Below are 21,577 nucleotides of genomic sequence, written 5' to 3'. Positions count from 1 at the left end.
TTATTGCAATGATGAGGATTTCGGTGTGATTTGTGCATTGCATGGGGTTGGACTAGATGACCCTTGGGGTCCCTTCCAACTCTGCAATTCTATGCTAGTCGGACACGACTAAACGACTAAACAACAATAACAAAATTGCATTTATATGTCACATTTTCTCAAAGGATGGTTTTCCCCATCCTCGTTTAACCTTCACAACAACCCTAAAGAGTGGGTTAGGCTGAGAAATGTGGAGAGTGCCAGGTTGAAGGATGGTGTACAAATCACAGTGAACTTTGCACTGTGGTTGGTGGTGATGGTTCACAAGGACTTGTTCAGTGGTTTTGGTGTGTACCCACTCCCCCCTTTTTTATGCCCATGGCAGCCATTTTGTGCTGGTAGCCATGGCACTTTGATCAAGACACCTGTTTTTTTAAACAACAAAAGCACTGCCCCATTATTCAGCTATTTGCTCCTCCCCTCCCAAATTTGCATTCCTTTCTTTTTCTCCTCTCTCTCACCAATGAATCCATTGCGCAACGTACCCTTGTCATGTCTCTGACTTTGACAAGGAAACACTGAAATTAAAGAAATTCCCCCAAAGAAACAGATAGGTACGGCAGTATTTGCAAAGTCAATATAAGATAAAGATAAAGATAATTTATTACGGTCAGAGACCAGCTTATAAAACACACTTGGGGATATAGTCACAGAAGTAAAACAGACAATTAAAACAATGTACAACAATAAATTTAAAAACAATGTACAACAATAAATTACCCCAGGGAGTTGACTCAGAGTCACCCATGGAATCGAGTTTGGGGATTTTCATGCCGGACTATTTTGAGTTGGGTGATGGTCTGCGCCTACAGATCTGTACACAGAATCTGGCGACCATCCAGGTCATCTTCTGATTTTTGCCTAACAGGAAAAGGTCAAATTTTTGCTTTTGGGGGAGGTCGGCAAGCCTCACCAGTAGGGGATCAATGATCTTACTACGTGCCTCTTCATAAAAGGGACATCTAAAGAACAAGTGTTCTGGGCTTCCTATCTCTCCCAATGGATAGGTGCAAAGTCTCTGAGCATACGGGACTTTTCTAAAGGCTCCATCCAGGACCAGCGAGGGAAGAGCCGAGCTTCTGGCGAGTGTAAAGGCCCTTCTTGCATTTCTAGATACGAGAAAGAAGATATATGCTGCCAGTGTGGCTATATATCTCTCGATTTCTCCAATTTTATAGTTGGGGCACCTTGCACAGTCCTGTTGTCTCTCCTGTTGTCTAATATTCTTTGCCTGACTGTAGCTTTTGCCTGGCCCAAGCCCAGACTTAGAAGGGCTTGAGGGGCAAAACCCAGTTTCTGGAGGGTGTTCAGGACTGCAAAGTCAATATGATTTCCTTAAGATGGCCAGAAGACAATGCTGATGGACAAGTGCTGTTAATTATTAAGGGGTTGAAGTATATTGTTGCCACACATTGGGGTGGGGGGTGGGGACTGATGAACGGACAGAGCATCAGGAAGTGGTACAAACTGTGAGCAATATTTGAAGAATTCTTGACTGGGCAAAGAGAGCAAGTTAGCCACAGTGGGATCTGCTCACGAAATAGGTCTATCTGGCAAGGGTAAAATGCTGACTTGGCTCCACCAACGCTCTGCCTTTAAGGGTTATTGTGGGGCCAGGCCAGCTCCAGGATCTGATGGTCCTCTCAGGCAGTGCAGCCATCAGGGCAGGAATCTGGGGCAAATGTCCATGGGTCCCACTTGGCACAATGACCAGGATGCCCCCCTCAAGTTAACTAGGCTGACGTACCACATTTTAAAGTAAGGGAAGGGTGCACATTTCCATCAAAATGGGGAAAGCCCGCAGAAGCCAGTGTGGTTAGAGTGCCGAACCAACATCTGGGAGACCAGGGTTCAAATCCCAGCTTGGCCATGAAGCTCACCGGATGACCTTGGGCCAGTCCCTGCCTCTCAGCCTAACCTACCTCGCAGGGTTGTTGTGATGAAGAAATGGAGAACCACATAAGCCACCTTGAGCTCCTTGGAGGAAAGATGGGATATAAATGAAATAAATAATAAATAAATAAAATAAGCCGTTTGTTCCAAAGTCTAAGGCTGTGTACACACCATATGTATAAATCACATTCCCCTTCCCACCTCAAAGAATCCTGTGGTTTACAATTAACAAATACTGGGAATACTACAGTTCCCAGGATTAATTGGCAGAGAATGTGCTTAAAAACCATGGTGTGCATGCACCTGCTCTCAGGCAAGGCATCCTAAAGGGCCACCTTAAGGATTGCAAACCCAGGAATTCTCTGGGGCTCTATCAATATTGAGAAATAATCCATTATACTTTATCTGACAACACAGGCTTCTCCTACTCCTGAAGGAAGGATCCGAACCAATGGATTCAAATTACAATAAAGGCGATTGTGAATGACTCCCTCATAAATTCTCCCTCTACAATTCTGTGATTCTATGTTCCCCATGAACATGAATACACCTAGTGAGAAGTACACAGACATAGGTCGCATTTGCACCATACATTTAGGGCACAATTAATGTACATTTCAAACACACAGCTTCTTTCTCCACCCCTCCAAATCCTGGGGACTGTAGTTTGTTAAGGTTGCTTGGAATTGTAGCTCTGTGAGGGGGTACACTACAGTTCCCAAAAATTCCTGGGAAGAGTTCTCTGGGAATATGATTGATAAATGTCTTTGGGAATTGTAGCTCCTTGAGGGAAATAAGGGTCTCCTAGCAACTCTCAGCACCCTTAACAAACGACACCTCCCAGAGTTCTTTGGGGGGAGCAATATTAAAGTTATTTTAGCACACCATGCTAAAGTGGTATCATAGCACTTTAAAGGCATGGTGTGAATGTGACCATCATTGAATGGGAAGTCTTGTGCAACAATGGGCTTTGATCTGATCCAGTGGGTCTCTTCTAATATTCTTAGATCTTTCCTGAATCAAAAAATATCCCATCCCAGACCTCAAGTAGCCTTTAGGATTCACTGGAAGCTGATGGAGAAGAGAAATGATCCCTTGAGGAAGTTGGTATGCACACTAAAAAGAAAGGATTGCAGAAACATCCATGGTAAAAAGTCCTGCTTAATATAGGCCAAAGATTGCAAATACGGTACTTACAGCAACCTGGAGAGTCAATTTGCATGTTTTGATTTCCTCATATGTGAAAACAAAGCAAAAGTAAAAATGTTCTACTTGTCTGCCACAATTTATTATCTTATTTCCTTGGGAAAACACCTTTCTGACTCAGAAGCCCAACCTAAACATTTGCTAGCTATTTGCTGTCCTGGTCATTTAGGGGAATGGGAGAACATCAGTGTCTAAAAACCTTCCTAGATAGCTTAGAGAGGTTGTCAGGGCAGTCCCATCATCGGCTTGCTACATGTGCCATGTTTCTGGAAGTCAAAGCAGAAATTCAGCATGAGGTCCAGGCCTGGAGCCTCTGCCCTGTTGCTGATGGGCAGTTCCAAAGCCGTTGCAGCAGCTCAAGTGTGACTTTTTGAGTTTCTGGTCCATGGTCTCTTAGATTCAGAGGTGCTAATACAGCTTCCTGCCAAGGGTGCAAGAGATGGGAGCGAGCACCAATATGGCTCCATGCCAAGAACACACAGGAGCCTAGTTACGCCTCTGCCCAAAGATAGTTGGATAGAAGAATGTTAAGCTGTAACTGCTTTTACATGTTTTTAATTATAATTGTTTTTTAACTGTTTTAACTGTTTTAGAATGGCTTGGCTTGGCTTTTAAACTGTGCATCTGCCATTCTCAGCTCCTTTGGAAGAAAGAGTTGCATATAAATTCAATTATTTTTATTATTATTAATAAATTAGCATATGAAAAGTTGATGCACATCAATGTCTTTTTTGTGGGTGATGCATTTCCTCTTTATTTGGAAAAGTAACACCCACCCACACCCAAAGTCACATTCAGTGAGGCTCTAACATGTCAACTTTGTTCTTCTGCTCAGCTTCTGGAGGAAAAATAAAGAAACCCCACACTTGCCAAAACATCTTAGAACCAGGAAGCAAAGGCTCAGCACCATTTACAAGGCTCAGATGAGAGACCATGTGAATGATCCCCACCCTAAAAGCAGATCAGCCTTATGGTAACTCTGGACTTTACAGGGCCCTTGGAAATTCACATCCTTCCTGTAAAAAATAATAATAAAAGTTGATACATTTCTACTGTGTCCAGTGCAAATATCAGCAGCACCTGCAAATTAAGTGTGTACACACACAAAAGTAGGCAAAGTGTTACAAGGTAGCAGTTGGATGTAGAAGAAAATAAATATAAACAGAAAACATGGATCTAAAATTTGGAGATTCTTGAATTTGCTCTTCCATTGCTAGCACCACAGCCAGCCAACCCAAGTTGCGTATCTGGCAGCAGAATGCAAGTGGCAGCGCTTCACCCACCTGTTCCACTGCTTCCACCTGGGCAGAGAAGCCAAGCAAGCAGCAACACTTTAAGGAAAACCCTGCCTCCTGCCAAGTTCAGCAAGTACTGGGGCACAGCAGCACCAGATGTGGAACGCAGCGGGTGGGGCCAGAAGGCGGCAATGACCTTTTTGCCTCACGTGGCTAAACTGCATGGGTCACCCCTGCCTAGCACCCAGATACAACCAACATATGCAGCTAACAAAGCAATCCTAGTGTGCTTTATTGAGTCAATTTGCATAGCTCAGTGGCAGAGCATCAGGGCAATTCAGAACTTTTCAGAACTTTTCAGAACTTCTGCAGAGTTTTGCCCATGCACCATAAAGCATGGAAATTGCAATTGTAGGTACTCAGACCTACCATCTGCATCAGGTAAGCAGTAAGCAATTCCACAGCAGCCTTTCCTAGCTGGAATGCTCCAGATGTTTTGGATGTGTTAGACTAGGACCTGCGAAAGCAGGGTTCAAATCCCAACTCAGCCATGAAGTCCACTGGGTGACCTTGGGCCAGTTCCTCTCTTTCTCTCAGCCCAACACAGAGGAACACATGAAACCGGTCCATTCAGTTCAGTATTGTCTACACCACTGGTCTTGAGCTGGTGGGTTGGAACCCACTAACATGCTGCAGCCCGATCCAAGGTGGGTGGCAACAAGAGCGCTACCACCCTGCAAATATATGGGAAAAGGTTAAGAAATGGGTCCCCAAATGCATGTATGATTAAAAGGAGGTCCTGGGCCTTCAAAGGTTGAAGATACCTGGTTTGCGCTGATTGGCAGCAGCCCTCCAAGATTTCAGGGGTCACACCCTGAAAATAGGTCACACCCTATTACACCAAGTGCCATATATACATATTAACTCAAAAGGAAAGCCTACCACACCCTTCCCCAATCTACTGCCCCCCAGATGTTTTAAGAACACTAAGAGTCCTGTTGGATCAGAGTTATATACCTAGCTCCATCCCATACATGCTTAAAAGATGTTGTTGTTTAGTCGTGTCCGACTCTTCGTGACCCCATGGACCAGAGCACGCCAGGCACTCCTGTCTTCCACTGCCTCCCGCAGTTTGGTGAAACTCATGCTGGTAGCTTTGAGAACACTGTCCAACCATCCTGTCCTCTGTCGTCCCCTTCTCTTTTCCCAACATCAGGGTCTTTTCCAGGGAGTCTTCTCTTCTCATGAGGTAGCCAAAGTATTGGAGCCTCAGCTTCATGATCTGTCCTTCTAGTGAGCACTCAGGGCTGATTTCCTTAAGAATGGATAGGTATGATCTTCTTGCAGTCCATGGGACTCTCAAGAGTCTCCTCCAGCACCATAATTCAAAATCATCAATTCTTCAGCGTTCAGCCTTCTTTATGGTCCAGCTCTCACTTCCACACATCACTACTGGGAAAACCATAGCTTTAATTATACGGACCTTTGTTGGCAAGGTGATGTCTCTGCTTTTTAGGATGCTGTCTAGGATTAGGATGCTGTCTAACTTAAAAGATAACATTATATTAATGTGTAAGATGAGCCCATTAAATTCAACTAAACAATTAGCAACCAAAAGAAACTTTATGAAGATCAGGAAGAGATCAAAAAACCATCTAGCACTCTGCCACAAGTGGGGGTCTTGCTTAATATAGGCCAAAGATTGCAAATACTTACAGCAACCTGGAGAGTCAATTTGCATGTTTTGATTTCCTCATATGTGAAAACAAAGCAAAAGTAAAAATGTTCTACTTGTCTGCCACAATTTATTATCTTATTTCCTTGGGAAAACACCTTTTTGACTCAGAAACCCAACCTAACATTTGCTAGCTATTTGCTGTCCTGGTCATTTAGGGGAATGGGAGAACATCAGTGTCTAAAAACCTTCCTAGATAGCTTAGATAGGTTGTCAGGGCAGTTCCATCATCGGCTTGCTACATGTGCCATGTTTCTGGAGGTCAAAGCAGAAATTCAGCATGAGATTCAGGCCTGGAGCCTCTGCCCTGTTGCTGATGGGCAGTTCCAAAGTCGTTGTAGCAGCCCAAGTGTGACTTTTTGAGTTTCTGGTCCATGGTCTCTCTAGATTCAGAGGTGCTAATACAGCTTCCTGCCAAGGGTGCAAGAGATGGGGGCGGGCACCAATATGGCTCCATGCCAAGAACACTTTTACATGTTTTTACATGTTTTTAATTATAATTGTTTTTTAACTGTTTTAACTGTTTTAGAATGGGTTGGCTTGGCTTGGCTTTTAAACTGTGCATCTGCCATTCTCAGCTCCTTTGGAAGAAAGAGTTGGATATAAATTCTATTATTATTATTATTATTAATAATAAATTAGCATATGAAAAGTTGATGCACATCAATGTCTTTTTTTGTGGGTGATGCATTTCCTCTTTATTTGGAAAAGTAACACCCACCCACACCCAAAGTCACATTCAGTGAGGCTCTAACATGTCAACTTTGTTCTTCTGCTCGGCTTCTGGAGGAAAAAAAAATCAAAGAAACCCCGCACTTGCCAAAACATCTTAGAACCAGGAAGCAAAGGCTCAGCACCATTAACAAGGCTCAGATGAGAGACCATGTGAATGATCCCCACCCTAGCTGGAATGCTCCAGATGTTTTGGATGTGTTAGACTAGGACCTGCGAAAGCAGGGTTCAAATCCCAAACTCAGCCATGAAGTCCACTGGGTGACCTTGGGCCAGCTCCTCTCTTTCTCTCAGCCCAACACAGAGTAACACATGAAACCGGTCCATTCAGTTCAGTATTGTCTACACCACTGGTCTTCAGCTGGTGGGTTGGCACCCACTAACATGCTGCAGCCCGATCTAAGGTGGGTTGCAACAAGAGCGCTAACACCCTGCAAATATATGGGAAAGGATTAAGAAATGGGTCCCCAAAAGCATGTATGATTAAAAGGAGGTCCTGGGTCTTCAAAGGCTGAAGATAACTGGTTCGCGCTGATTGGCAGCAGCCCTCCAAGATTTCAGGCAGGATCTCTCCCAGTCCCACCAGGAGATGCTGGGGACTGAACCTGATGCCTTCTGCATGCTAAGCAGTTGTTCTACCACTGAGCTATGGCCCTAGCTCACAATACTGCTGTCAGGATAAAAGGGAGAAGGTGGAGGCTGAAGTGTGTATGCTCTGTGGAGGAAAGGTGGGATAGAAGTATAAGGAATAAAGTATGTCAACTAGCCTATAAGTGAATAAACTACAGTATATTTTTAACTTACTCTCCTAATAATTTGTATATAAATTATAAAAGTGGTATATAAATTTTGTTTAAAAAAGAGGAAATGTTCAGACTTTCAAACAGTATGTTATGCCTGAGCCTTCATTGCTGAAACTCCCAACAGCATTGTCATGCTCACAAACACCTGATGAAGGGACCATTGTGACATAACCCATTCAAGTAGAGATAAGGGGCAACAGGCTGTCAACAGTGGCAGTAGTTGCGAGCTTCCCAGCTATTAAAAAGCCACATAGAGTCTTTTCATACTGCCTGAGGAATTAATCCCTTATTTAACGTTCATAATTGCTGGATTGATTTAACAGGACTGGAGCTAACATTTGATTGGATTTGGCACCATTGATAGGCAACTGCCTGCTGCGTCCTCTGCTTCGAAGGCACCCTGGTCTTTGAGCCTCCAGCACCTTCTTCAGCATGTCCAACCCATCTAGGAGGCGTTTGATGCTGGTGTTCTACTGGGTCAGGAAGAAGCCCCTGACAGAGAAGCCATGCCCTACCATCTCAGCCAAACCTTCTGCATCTGCACCAGCTTGCAACACTCCTCACATTTCACCCTACTTCACGAGGAGCAAGACACAACCTCCTCCGCTCAGGAGGTCCAGCAGGCGCAAGGTGCTTCGACTGCCGAATCTCACCGACCCCATGTTTTTAAGATCTGCCATTGGCAGCGTTGGCCGGAAGAGAGCCCGCAGACGTGGCAAGCAAAAGAAGACTCCAGCAGAAACAGGAAAAGGGGTGAGGGCTAGGCTAGAGGCAAGAAGGCTCCAAAGCTATTCGCGGGGTGGGATTGCTTTGGAAGATGCCTTCTCACGATCTCTTCCCTTGAGCCATGTAAGGACATAAGAAGTGCCTGCTGGATGAGGCCACATTGGCCTGTCTAGTCCAGCATCCTGTTCTCACAATGGCCAACCAGAGGCCTGTGGAAACAAGAGCATTCTGTATCCCCTTCCTGCATCTTCCAGCAACTACTATTCACAAACGTTACTGCCGCTGACTGTGGAGGTAGAGCATTGCAGTTTGTAAAGGGTGCTGCAAATTGTAGCTATGCGGTAGAAGGGTAATCTACAGTTCCCAGAATTCTTACAGGGGAGAAGCGACAATGCTTTTAATATATGGTGTGTACACAGCCTCAAATTAGCTACACCAGCTCTGAGCAAAGATTATAATGCATATTGTTGTTTTTGTTGTACTTTTATAAATATTATAAAACCCATTCCTGCAAGCCATGTAGTCTGGAATAAACTCAGTCACCCCTCCCATCATTAATTGTAGTCATAGGAGTTCCTACATGCAGATGGAGCTTATTAATTTTAATAGAGCTACTCCAGAGTAAAGAAAACTGTAGCTTATGGCATTACACTAAATGCTAATTAGGCTTGATATTTGATAATTATATAGTCATAAAGTAAACAAGAGTTAGAAAATAATTTCTGGTGTTACCATTGTTCTAGCTGATGGCACTGCAAGGCTCAGCAGATTGTAGAGGATGTCTAGATAAAATGGAATGGGAGAGACATAAAAAGCAAAAAATTGTAAATTGTATTATTTATTTTCTAACATTGTATTTTTAAAAAAACAAAAAATATATTCACCACATCTTAATTTCCATCTATTATTATTATTCGTCTGTTAATTAGGCTGCATTATTATTATTATTAATTGAAACCTCCTCCCTTATTTTTCATCTACTGTTATTACTGCAGTCTGTTCATAAGAATAATATTATTCTTAATACGAATATTAGTGTTATTAATACTGAGGTCTTCTTCCTCGGCTGCAAAAATAACAACAGCGCCCCGCCCGTCCTAGGAAGCGGCCTACTGGAGTTGCCATTGACAACCACTCTCAGCCTCCTTTTTTCCCCCCTCGAAGGGGCGGGCCCCTTCTGGCCCAGCATGCTTTGCGCGCACCCAACATGGCGGCGCCCAGCCCCAGCACGTCCGGACCGGCGCCCGCTTTCCCTTTCCCCTTCTCCGCCTCGACGGCCGGGGCTGAAAAACCCGCGGAGGGGCAGCCTCTGCCGGCCGCCGAGCCGAAGAAGAAGAAGCCGCCCTGTCGGGCCTGCACGGACTTCAGGAGTTGGATACGGGATCAGAGGAAGCAGTCGGACCTGGTGAGGGCTGGCCGTGGGGCTTCGGAAGGCCGCAGGCAGGGAGGGCGGGAGGAGGGAGCCGTGGCCCTTGGGAGCCCCGCGAGGACGCAAGGCAGGAACGGGCGGAGCTGGGCGAGTTCACTTGGGGAGGGGGCGAGAGCAGGCGGTCCCTCGCTTGCCTTGGGACTAAGGGGAGTGGAGGGTGAGGGAGAAGCTCGATGGCGCGATCTTAATTATTACATGTATAGCCATTGCTTCTTTTTTCTAAAAAAAAAAGTTTAGGGGTCCTCTCATTTTCACCCAAGAAAATCACCATTTTATAGTTCGAATCGGGGGGAAATAAATACAGTAAATGGACAAAAGTACAAAGATTTACAAAATGTTTAGGGGCATGTGTACCCCTGCGTTCCCCCAGAAAAAAGCACTGTGTGTATCCCACCTTTCCCTAAGAAGTGCAAGGTGGTGTACATGGCTCTCTGTCTCCCCATTTTATCCTCGCAACAACTGTAAAGGTTAGGCTGAGAGACCATGACTAGCCTAAGATCACCCACTGAGCTTCGTAGTCGAGTGGGGATTTGAACCCTGGTCTGCCACATCTTAGTCTAACACTGTAACCGCTACACAACTTGCACAACTCCTTAACAACTATCTCAAGGTGAGACACACGAAAGGTAATTAAAATTTCCAAACCAACAGATAAATTTAGCACAAGACCAAAACCCTAGCAAGTGGGCATTTGCAGTAAAGACCCATTGATCCAGCTGGGAAAAGCCTGTTGGAACAAAAACTACTTCAGTTGTTTCTGGAAACTGCAGGTGGCTCATGGGGCATTATGGGATGTAAGGAGAGGGGTGTCACAGGTTTGAAATTGCCCTTGGGACATGGAGAGAGTGTTGTAAAAAGTATATATATGACCCGTCTTTTCCCAATCATTGTGGAATGAATCATGTGGGGCAGAGATATTCTCCTTCCTTGTTGAATTTATAGAGACATGAGAAGCTGCCTTAAGTATAACTATAAACTGCCTTGAGTATAACTATAAACTGCCTTGAGCATTAAAAATGTTATGTATGACTGCTGAAAGTAAATACCGGTAACTAAAAGATTTCTGATTCAGTTCCAAGAGTTTAACTCTCTGAGGTATATCCAACTAAGTTCTACTCAGATAAGACCCACTGGAATTAAAGAACCTAAGTTAGGCATGCCCATTAATTTCTCTATCTAGCTTTTTTACAGGGTCCAGTGGGACCATGGGTTGATCTTCCTTGTTCAAAGACCTGTTCCCAGAAGCTATTTAAACCTGTGGAGCTCTCTTCAGGCCTCTAGGAAGTAGTGGCTATCCAATGCCTTTCTGCCCTGAGGATACAGTGGCTCTGTCTCTGGGTTCAAAAGCAGGGCACCAGGCATATTTTGCACCTAAAGATACTCCATTTGCAAGTACCTCAAAAAATCTGGGTTCCATTTTTTGCGCCTGGCTGACACTCAAGGTTTACTGAAATGTATGTGCTTTGAAGCCTCAAAGTATATGTTAAGAATAGATAATATGTTAAGGAATTTCACAGTAGAGTGTTTTGAAAACTGAAGTACGGTACCAATATTTTTATTGTAAACACCAAATTAAACATGTATTAACAATGTCTGCTAAAAATGTGATATTAACAACATGTCACATGTGAATTGCATATTAGTTCATGCTTATCAAAATAATAAAAAAGTGTTGCTGATACCCCACCCCCCAGTGGTGCCTAGACATTCTGTTTTGGTGCCCACAACCCAAGTCCCAGAAGCCATTTGGCTCTTAGCTTTTCTATCCTAGTTTCTAACACTGCTCTGTCTCTGGAGTCCCATAAAACTTTGTGGTGGGAGATTCCTGCCATTGTGGTTCTGGTTATTGGTGCCCTGGCTCAGCTTGGGAGAGATTCTTGGGGGGTATACGGAAGATTTGGGCATATCTTCTGTAGTTTTACTAATTACAGCTGAAAACTATGCATACAAATATTGGTGAGGTGTTCTGTCTGTGCTGACATCACAGCACAGGCTGCTGTGCTGACATCACAGTGTGACTTGGCACAGTATGCTTTGCCCAACCTGGCTTAATGCCAAAACTGACAGAGGACAGTTTGCATAGGCGGTGGAATGGGAAGCGAGCAGGGCCTTTGACACAGCTGTGACTTAAAAATCTGTTTTAGAGTCACAGTGTGCAGGACTGTTCTGTGTTTTCTCTGGCTTGTTGCTGATGAGTACATGTTTTTTCCAATCTAGGAAACAGGAGCCGCAGAGAAGGAGTTACCTCCTGATTGCCCTTTAGATAGAGAACAACTGGGGAGAAATTCGTGGTCGTTTCTTCACACAATGGCAGCGTTTTACCCGGATCGGCCCACTAAAACTGAGCAGAAAGACATGGTTCAGTTCATCAACTTGTTTTCCAAGTTTTTCCCTTGTGACGAATGTGCAGAGGACCTGAGAAGCAGGTGAGTGAACCAGCCAAATAGGTCCCATGCCTCACCTGCAAGAAGTGGCATTTAGCGTCACAATGGTATTTCTGTTAACCGCAATACTAGGTCACTAAGCACCCACCTTGAGGCTTGCTCTTGTTTCTGTATAAGGTCCAAGTGATGAGCCATCTTAAATCACTGGCAATTTTGCCTGTAATTTTCAAGCCTGCTCTCTTGAGAGTGTGATGCCATTCCCACACTTCCCAGGAATTTATTTGGGGTGAGAATATAATCCAATTTCACACCTGTTCTAACACTCTCTTAACTTCCCAGCCCAGGAATCTTGGTATGAGGTGGATTGTAGTAGAGGCTGGTCCATCAGGGAAGAGAGGAACAGCCCTGCTAACCTCAGTCTGCCCTCTGCCAATCTCCACCTGCCTACCTCCATACTTACAACCAGTCTGGGAAGTGGCACTGCTTGCCATCTTCCTCCTGCTACTTAGTTTCAGTGTTGCCCCTTGCAAAACGTCATAGAGAGGAGGATGGGGACAGAACCAGAAGGAGTTGGCTGTAACTGTTATAGGTTCTGGCTTCACTTACTGTTGGGCTCCTTGACTTGCACCCCACCAGTCCTTAGGGGGCACCAGCCACTTCTGGTGAATGGGAAGTTCAACAAAATGCCATTGGATTCTGTTTGATTTTCCCTCATACACAGATTACGAAGAAACCAACCTGATGCCAGCAACCGCCGTAATTTGACGCAGTGGTTCTGCCGGCTTCACAACGAGGTCAATAAGAAGCTGGGGAAGCCCGAATTTGACTGTTCCCTTATAGATGAGCGCTGGCGAGATGGCTGGAAGGACGGGTCCTGCGATTAGATATCCTAGCAAATACAAGATTGGTTCGCTTTGATTAAAAGAAGCTAGAAAGAACTATGAAATCAAGCCTTGTTTGGACTTTTGCTGAAGCGTACAATTGATCTTTGGTATTGAGGTTGTGGTGATACAGGAGGAGGAGGAGGAGGTGCAGGTGTTAGAATAGATGTCCTGCCTGATTGTTTCTGATTCTGGAAAAAGTAACAAGAAGGTCCTGAAGTAAGCTAGTCTTATGGGAATTTTCTACCTGCTGGTTGTCTTTTCCAGACCACATACTTATTAGCAAATGCTGCCTTAAATTTTTTTTATCAGTACTTTCTTAATGGTAGGGAAAAACTTTTCTCCAGCCACTGAACTACTAGGCTGGGGAAAAAAGTTTTAGAACTTTTTTTTGCCACCCCCAATTCTGCAATCTGCCTTCATTTTTTTTTTGTCTCTGTGATCAGATTTTACATTGTGTCTTTTTTCTTCCCTTATCCTTGTAATCTGGAATGGTTTAAAAATTATTTTAAAGAGAGTACCATTTAACCACTGTGGAGCTGCAGGGCTCTCTTCGTTCAAGGGATACTAAAACCAGCCTTTCCCAACTTGGTGCCCTTCAGCTGTTTAGGACTACAACTTCCAGTGACCTCAGCACAGCCATGCTGACTGGTGCCAGTGGGAATTGTAGTGCAAAACAGCTGAAGGGCGCCAGGTTGGGGAAGGCTGCCTTATGTTTTCCACAGGTTAATTAAGGTACAAAGAAATTTACAGAGTTGTAGAATCCCAGTAACTTTGCTGAAGTCCTAAAGCAGGGAAAATAATTTCTGAGTGCAAGTCTAGGTCTCACATTTCAGCTTTGTCAACAGATATTGTTCTTTGATTTCTATCTGTCTGGCAAGAGGTTAATATAAATGAAAGGAATGATTAAGCACAGGGAAATTAGGATTATATATGTCAAATATTAAAATATAACTTGTGAGAGGTGGGGTTCATGAAGGTCATATTAGCCCCACAGCACTGGGAAGAATCACTGAGCTTCCTTTTTCAAGGAAGGTTTTATTAACTCATCAGAACTTTGTGTGCAGGAAGTCAGGCGTTCTGTGAAATTATAATAAGAAATAGTTGTGCACTGAGCATATGAAGGTAGAGATGGACCATTACGTCTTGTAGGAATCCTTGTGTGAACAGCCTGTTGCCCGCATTGGTAGTGGGTTGAAGACCTGGCAGTGAGTATTTGAAGAGACCATTGGTCCTTGCAAACACTTTACATGCTCTTGTGCTGCAGAAAGTCCTGAGCTGTGAATTGTACTGCATCTTGATTTAGGGTAGATTTTAACTTTTTACTCACAAGTGAAATTCAGATAACTTGCACTTAAGCAACAATTATGTGAAGCTGTTGGCCTGATTTAGATGTAACCGTGGTTTGTTTACATATACAAGCTGGGTCAAGCCGTGAGCTTGCATGTTCCACCTCCTCTTCTTCCTTCAAGCACAACAGGAAGATGTTTGAGCCTTCCATTTTCTCATTTTGTCCAAATATGGGAAAGTTGTTTGAAGAAACCATGGTTCGGTGTGCCTGGTTTGTTAACTATGAAATAATAGTTTTTATATCATGGTTTGTTACTTGTGGTTCTAGATACGTACACTTGCCTCCTCATACATCATGAGCAACTTTAATAGCCATGTATATAGAAACATCTATGAGTGAGTTTCATCACTGGAAACAAACAGGTAGCTCTTGGGCACCTTATTAACAAAACCTGCCTTCATATGACTGCATATGCCCTGCCCCAGTAATCTAAATGTCCAAGCCATTTTATATGAAAAGAGTCTAGTAATACCTTGCTCTACATATAGGTTGCCTTGTTTGTACTAGATTTCCTGGTCTCCTGCTTTCAGGCTAACATCACAATATAGATCAAAAGACTTCTGGGCTTCAGCATCCTTCAGCAATCTGGTTCCCTCCTGGTGTTTTGCACTTACAACTCCCATCAGTTCTGAGACTGATGGGAGTTGTAGTCCAAAATGGCTGTGCTGGCTGGGGCTGATGGGAGTTGTCAAAGGCACCAGGAAGGCACCAGGTTTATGATGGCTGGGCAAAGGGATGCAAGGTTCTGGCCTGGAGATGGGGCCTGTGCTTTGAAACGCTCTTAAGAAGCCAGTGAAATGGCAGTCCCTAAGCTGCCAGTGTTTCACCTTCATCCACTGCGAGCCAAACTAGAATCCTGCAATTTATAGCAGGTGGACCAGGGAGAATGACCTGTGAGGTTAATAGGCTCCAGCGTGGCTTGGTGCATTTTAAAGCACTTTCACGGTACCTAGGCAAGAAGGTGGCAATCCCATGTGGTGGCTGTATGGCTAAAGGTTTCGTTGACGGAAAAGTGATGTTTTGTATCTTGACTGAAAAGTTGAGCTGCTCTGTATAATTTATTTTGAGGCATTTCTGTTTATCGGTAAAGAATGTCAATTATCTAAATGCACTTGATGAAGGCAGTTGGTAAAGTGTATCTCAAAAATGTATTTATTTCCTGGCTGGTGACCAAACAATAAAGTTAAGTATTTCCTTTATTCCTCCCTCGCATTTTAATTTTTAAAAAACATTTTGTCCACATTGTAGGGCCTTAGTAACCTGGGAAGGAGGGACAGAGAGAGAGAGTTGGTGGTGGTTTTCTTTTCTATTAGCAAGCCAGATTCAGATAATAAATTACATTTGCAGAGAGATAAGTGAGGTATCATATTAAAACACAGAATAGTTTGTAGGAAAATAGTATAACATTCCATAATTCCTCAAACAGTGGCTAAGAAGGTATTGGGTCTTAAATGGGCATGATCCAACAGAGCTATTCTTTTGTTTATGTTCTTAATGGTGTTGGGTGGGGAAGGAGCAGTTTTACAAGGAACGGTAATCATCTACTGCTGTAAAGCATGTCGTTTGTTTGTGCCTTTAACGGTTATCTAGAAGGGAGAATTTTAACAGATGCAGTGAAACAGTTGAGGAAAACGGTGCCTGCTCAAATTCTCCTTTCCCCCGAGCTCTTAATCTTTCATTACAGCGACCTAGAAGCAGACAGTTCACCAATGACATTTTTCCACTAATTATCATAGAATCTTCTCACATAAGTACATCCACTTAAACACATCAACAGCCTCTTCTAGGATTCTGCTGTATTGAATGATAAATTCAAATCTAACCTAGAACCCTTCAAACTGAAGGCCTCTTGTTCTCACTGATTCCTAGAATGTGCCTTGTTTCATCTTCTTGTGCCTCATCAAAGGTGGGGATGGACTTCAATCAATCATCAATCATTTTATTTGTATGCTGCCTTTCCAAAGCTAAAACAGTGCTCAAAGCAACTTACAACATATAAAAATTACATCACTAAAAGCACAACAAAAGTCATAAACAATAAACCAAACATCAAAAAGTATGCAATATAGATCCCAAGATCAAAAATAAAGCTACGAAGAATTAACAGCAACCCCCGTCCCAACAAAATGCGCTAAATAATACCTCAGCACAGCATTTCTTTCTTGCACAAGTTTCATGGGGTTAGCTAATAACTGCCCCTTCAGAGCCAAGTAGGCATTGTCTACATTCTCAAAAGCTGTGCTAATTTCCAGACCCTAATCCGGGGTGTGGTGTGGGGCAGACCAAGGGCTCTGAAGGTGGGTTGAAAGCACCTGTGCTGAGGTACAAGAAGCTATCAGTGGGTGAGGGGGGGATAATGTGTTTTCTGAAAGAACACCTTAAGTCTCAGCATCATTACTAGTGGAATAATGGGCACACTTTTAAGCTTCACCTTTGGTTTATTCACATCAGCTCATTTCAATAATATTCCATAAACAGGCACTGTTCGTTTTTTCCACTATTCCTGCATTTAGCAGTGCCCTGATTCAGCCTGAGGGTTGTGTTATGCCTGTGGGTGACATTAAAGAAGGGAACTCTGAATGTTGCCTATCCCTCTGGCGGTTGGAAAAATGCAGAGAGATGATGACTCACCTGTAATTGAGAGAGAGTGAAAAATCCTAAAGGCATACTAATGAATCTTACAAGTGACGTTTTTTCAGATTCCCCTCTTGGCTCCCCCACCCCATCCCCCGGTAGGAAATCAGCAGAGCTCTCCCCACCCTAGAAGGGGCAGATCAGAAGGAAGGACGAATTTTGAATAATTTTTATTCCTTTCTCCCCAGAGATGGGCATCTTGTTCATTGACTTGTCTTCAAATATGTGCTATTTATAAGCTGTGCATGTGTCTGTTGCAAAAGGGTAAACCAAGGTACAGCCGGGGGGGAGTTACGACAGGAGTCAAGCTTTGAAAGAATCCAGATGCCAGTTGTAATTCTGGGTGTAATTCCCTTCCCTCTTTTTCTCTCTTCCCAGTCCAGAACAGAGAAATGATGTCAAAGTTGTCATGGTATCAGTATCTATGGCATGAAAATCATCAATATGATGTCAGGGAGGGAGGGGTTGAGAAAGGAGGGTTTAGGATGGCAGCCTGGAAAGGGGGGAGGATTCCTTTTAGCATTTTGCGGTAACATCCACATTGTCACTTTCCGCATCCCTCCTTTACGAATTATCTAGAACAGTTACCACTTCTTCATTCTGTATTCGAGACTGCTGGTGTGGGTTAGAAGCCTATAAACATGCATTGAAGCAAGTTGGGGTGGAAGGAAAATCTAGCTGTTTCCTGAGTGTTCAGAACATGTCACCTGTCATTATAATCCAGAACGACAGTCCTGTCAGGTAGGCCAGCATTTTCTCCAAATTGCAGGGAAAGGCTCACCAGAGACCACTTGCTGTGTTGATGGTAGAGGCAAGATTCAAACTTTGGGGACTTTCTAATTCATAGCTCTGCCTCTAGGCAACTGCTGCTACAGATCTTTTTTTATTCGGGGACATAGGAAGTGGCCTTATCCTGAGTCAGACATTCAGTCCATCTAGCCTACTGCACTGACTGGCAGTGGCTCTCCCACGTTGCAGATAGGGAGTCATTCCCAGCCCAAACCGGAGATGCCATTGGGAATAAACCTTCTGCATGCAAAACAGGTGCTCTATCACCAAGTTGCAGCCCTTCAATGCTGCCTTCTACTGAATCAGACCATTGGACCATCTAGCTCAGTGCTGTCTACACTGACTGGCAGCTGCTCTCCAGTCTCGAACTTTCTGCATGCAAAGCAGATGCCCTACCACTGAACTGCAGCTGTTGTAGAATTTATATTCTGCACTTCTCAATATAGCAATTATAGTGGCAGCATACACAGTTCTTACCCATCCACATTTTACCCTCACAACAACCCTGTGAGGTAGGCTAGGCTGAGAGGCAGTGACTGGCTGAAGGTAACCCAGTGAGCTTAATGGCTCCTGGTCTCCTAGGTCTAGTCCAGCACTCTTAAGCACTGCACCATGCTGGCTTTCTTATCTTTCTTTGGGGTGTGGGAAAAGGGGAACCTACCGCCCACAGAGGGCCAGTCACTGGTTCCTCTGAAAGCAACACAAAACTCCCGTCTCATTTCTTGGTATTCTCATTTCTTCAGCAGTGACATCACACACACCACAGGCCCAGTGCAAAGTCCCTGTGGACAGTGAGGGGCTCTCCACGAACCTGTGACATTTTGAGGTGGGTGTGATTCAAATCCCTTGTGTTTTCTTGCATCTCATGTTTCATTCTGTGGCTGAGTGGCAGGCCCAAGTGAGCTTCATGGCTGTGTGGAGATTTGAACCCAGCTCTCCCACAGCCTAGTCAAATCGGTTAGCTACCACACCATGGAACAAGCTCTCCCTTCTTCCTGTCCATCCGGCTGTGACTGTAACTCTCTGCTCAGTACTTTCCCTCCTTCATGGGATGCATCCGATCTTCCTTCAGAGATGAGTCCCATCAACAAAACCCGCCTTTCCCAGAGAGCTTTCCCAATGGGCTGATTTGAGTTGTTTTTGATGGTTTACGCTGTCTTTGATTGGATCTTTTTAGAAATAAAAAAACCCCCAAACAAACCCAGTCTCGTTTTTTTATAGATGTGTCACGGTTTTCAGTGCGGTTCTAGGTTGGTGTTTGAAATGTTTTGTCAGCTGCTTTGAGTGCTGTGAGAACAGCAGATACTGTGGCATGTAAATATTGAACATTAATTCTTAGCTATAGATACAGTGCTTTCAAAGTGTGCAAAAGGGACTTTGCATAAAGTTGGAACGGAACCTTTGGAAAGTCCCTGGAAGATTGCCCAAGAGGGCTTTAAAGGGTTCCCCAGCCCTACCTAGTTTTTAGACATACTTATGGAGAAGGAAAGGTCTTCCACCCAAGGTCTCCAAATGGAACATCCAGATTCAGAGGCTGTTGGACAAGATGAACCTTGGGCACAGGGCTCTATATCTCACACATATAGCAAAAGTTCTAATACTTCTGTAATTATTATCAAAATACTTACGGACTGTCTAAAACCTCAAATTGGTGTACAAAAGGCATGCAATGCCAGCAACCAAAAGAAAACACAGCCTGTGGGGTGTAGTGTTTAGAGTGCTGACCTAAGACCTGGGTGACCCAGATTCAAATCCCCACTCAGCCATACAAAGTTCAGTGGGTGACCTTGGGCCAGTCACAACCTCTCAGCATAAACTACCTTGAAAAGTTCGTTGTGAGGATAACAGGGGGGATGGGAGGGCCATGAGCTCCTTGGAGGAGGAATGATAGATAGATAGATAGATAGATAGATAGATAATGAAATACTTGGGAGGAACCTTCTTGTCACACACCCTCTTTTCTGAGGGTGCAAGCAGTACTGCAAGTTGCAGGAGGCAACTGATGAAGGGGTGTGCGGAATAAAATAAGGAGCACCGATAAGTAGAAATGCAAAATAATAAGTGGAGGGGGGGGGAGCTGTCTTGGTGGGAGGGAGATCTGCAACAGTAGGCAAGAAATGAAGTGTGCACCAAACAGGGCAGGGGAGGAGCGGAAGAAAAAGAAGGAAGCATCTGGAGAATATAAATACATCCTTTAGATGTGTGGTTTATGTGTGTGTACTTTAACACATGTTAGGAGCATAAGAAAAGCTCTGCAGCTGGATCAGGACAATGGCCCATCTAGTCCAGCATCCTTTTCTCACAGTGGCCCTTCATATGTCTCAGTGGGAAGCCCACAAGCAGAATTCCCCTTCTGCAGTTTCCAGCAGCTGGTACCCAGAAGCATTGCTGCCTCTGGCTGTGGAGCCAGAGCATAGCCATCCTGGCTAGTAGCTGTCAAGGAGGGGGTGGGGAGCCCTCTCCAGCCCAGGAGATAATAAAAATAGCAATTTATAGTAGAAAACAAATACAGGCAACTGAATCTAGCATGGAGCAACTTTGAAGTGAAAACCCAATCCAGCTATCATCTATCTATCTATCTATCTATCTATCTATGTTTATTTAAATAAGGCAAGCTTCTCAATTGCACAAACTCTTAGCCGAGAGTGTAAAAACAAGAAACGCTAATAACTAAATTCCAATTACCCGTTAATACGTACAAAGAGGAGTTACCATGGGGATATTTTTGCAGCTGCAAAAATTATGGCCGTCAGCCAGCCCAATCACAAGCTTATCTACAAAGAACCTAACTAACAGCACCTGGGCTTTACTAATTAAACAAATCAGCACAAGGCTACTTTAACCTGGGCAAAGTAAATTCTTGACAGTAGCCATTGATGGCTTTCTCCTCCTTGAATTTGTCTAATCCTTTTTAAAGCCATCCAAGCTGGTTGCCACCGCTGCCTCCTGCAGGAGAGAGTTCCATTATCATGCTGGTGGATATCATATCAATATTTGCAAGTCAGAATCTTGAACTGAATGGCCAGTGGGTCTCTTATGGTAGCTGGCTAATTTGAGAAAGCTAAATCTTGAAAAAGTGACCCCAGGAAGGGTTTTTAAGGCTTATTTCAATGTAGATTGCATTTTAAACAGAGGATCCATTCAATCCTGTTTTAAGAGGGATTTTGCCGTCATTGCGATGGCCTATGGGCTACCAGCAAGAACTATTTATTGGCTGGAGAAAGACACCCAATGAATTTAACAAAATACAACAACAACAATTATGCTCTTTTAAAATGTGGGGTTTATTGGGTTGTTTTTTATTTTGCTTATATATTTTGTGGTTTCATACTCTGATTTTGTTCTGTGAACCTGAGACCTTCGGGTATAGGGTGGTATATAAATTCAGAAATAAAAATAAAAATAAATAAAAATAATAAGTGCACCAGCACACTAGTCTGGACGTTTCCTGCCTCTAATGAGGAGGGCTGCAGTCCACAAAAGCTGCTGATGCCACAACCCCCTGAAGATGCTACTGTTGTTTCTGTTGCAGGGCTTCCCGTTTAAATATTATGATTACCCCCCCTCCCCTCCTAATATTCTGATTACCTTTCCAACCCCCAACCCCACCCCACCTATTATTATGATCGCTTCCCCCCTCCCGCCCCAACACCCACACCCACCCCACCCACTAGGTTGGTCGCTGCAGCAGGAGCGAAGCCTGCGCGCGCTGAGAAGCTGAACCCGGACAGGCGAGCGGG

At 44.0% G+C, this 21,577-nt stretch overlaps 1 protein-coding gene across 2 annotated transcripts; it reads left to right on the top strand.

Annotated features, from left to right (window-relative positions):
• Positions 1 to 7,872: 7,872 nt before the first annotated feature.
• On the top strand, positions 7,873 to 13,132 carry GFER (growth factor, augmenter of liver regeneration). Of its 2 annotated transcripts, none has more exons than XM_053365673.1 (3): positions 7,873 to 8,396; positions 12,016 to 12,224; positions 12,904 to 13,132. In XM_053365673.1, exons 1-3 carry the CDS (start codon positions 8,076 to 8,078, stop codon positions 13,064 to 13,066), a joined length of 693 nt encoding a protein of 230 aa, XP_053221648.1. In that variant the 5' UTR covers positions 7,873 to 8,075; the 3' UTR covers positions 13,067 to 13,132. The 2 variants fall into 2 exon arrangements, with proteins under 2 accessions (XP_053221648.1, XP_053221650.1); XM_053365675.1 differs by lacking the exon at positions 7,873 to 8,396 and adding an exon at positions 9,539 to 9,774.
• The last annotated feature ends 8,445 nt before the right edge of the window (positions 13,133 to 21,577 follow it).

Source organism: Podarcis raffonei, chromosome 14, assembly GCF_027172205.1.
Source record: "Podarcis raffonei isolate rPodRaf1 chromosome 14, rPodRaf1.pri, whole genome shotgun sequence".
In the NCBI taxonomy this organism is placed as follows: domain Eukaryota; kingdom Metazoa; phylum Chordata; class Lepidosauria; order Squamata; family Lacertidae; genus Podarcis; species Podarcis raffonei.
The sequence above is the reverse complement of the archived record's forward strand: the minus strand, read 5'-3'. Positions and strand labels throughout refer to the sequence as shown.

Coding starts and splice junctions, on each gene's coding strand:
- GFER (XM_053365673.1), top strand. CDS start 8,076: ATGTCCAACCCATCTAGGAGGCGTTTGATGCTGGTGTTCTACTGGGTC. Junction 8,397..12,015: donor CAGCAGAAACAGGAAAAGGG/GTGAGGGCTAGG, acceptor TTTCCAATCTAG/GAAACAGGAGCCGCAGAGAA. Junction 12,225..12,903: donor GCAGAGGACCTGAGAAGCAG/GTGAGTGAACCA, acceptor CCTCATACACAG/ATTACGAAGAAACCAACCTG.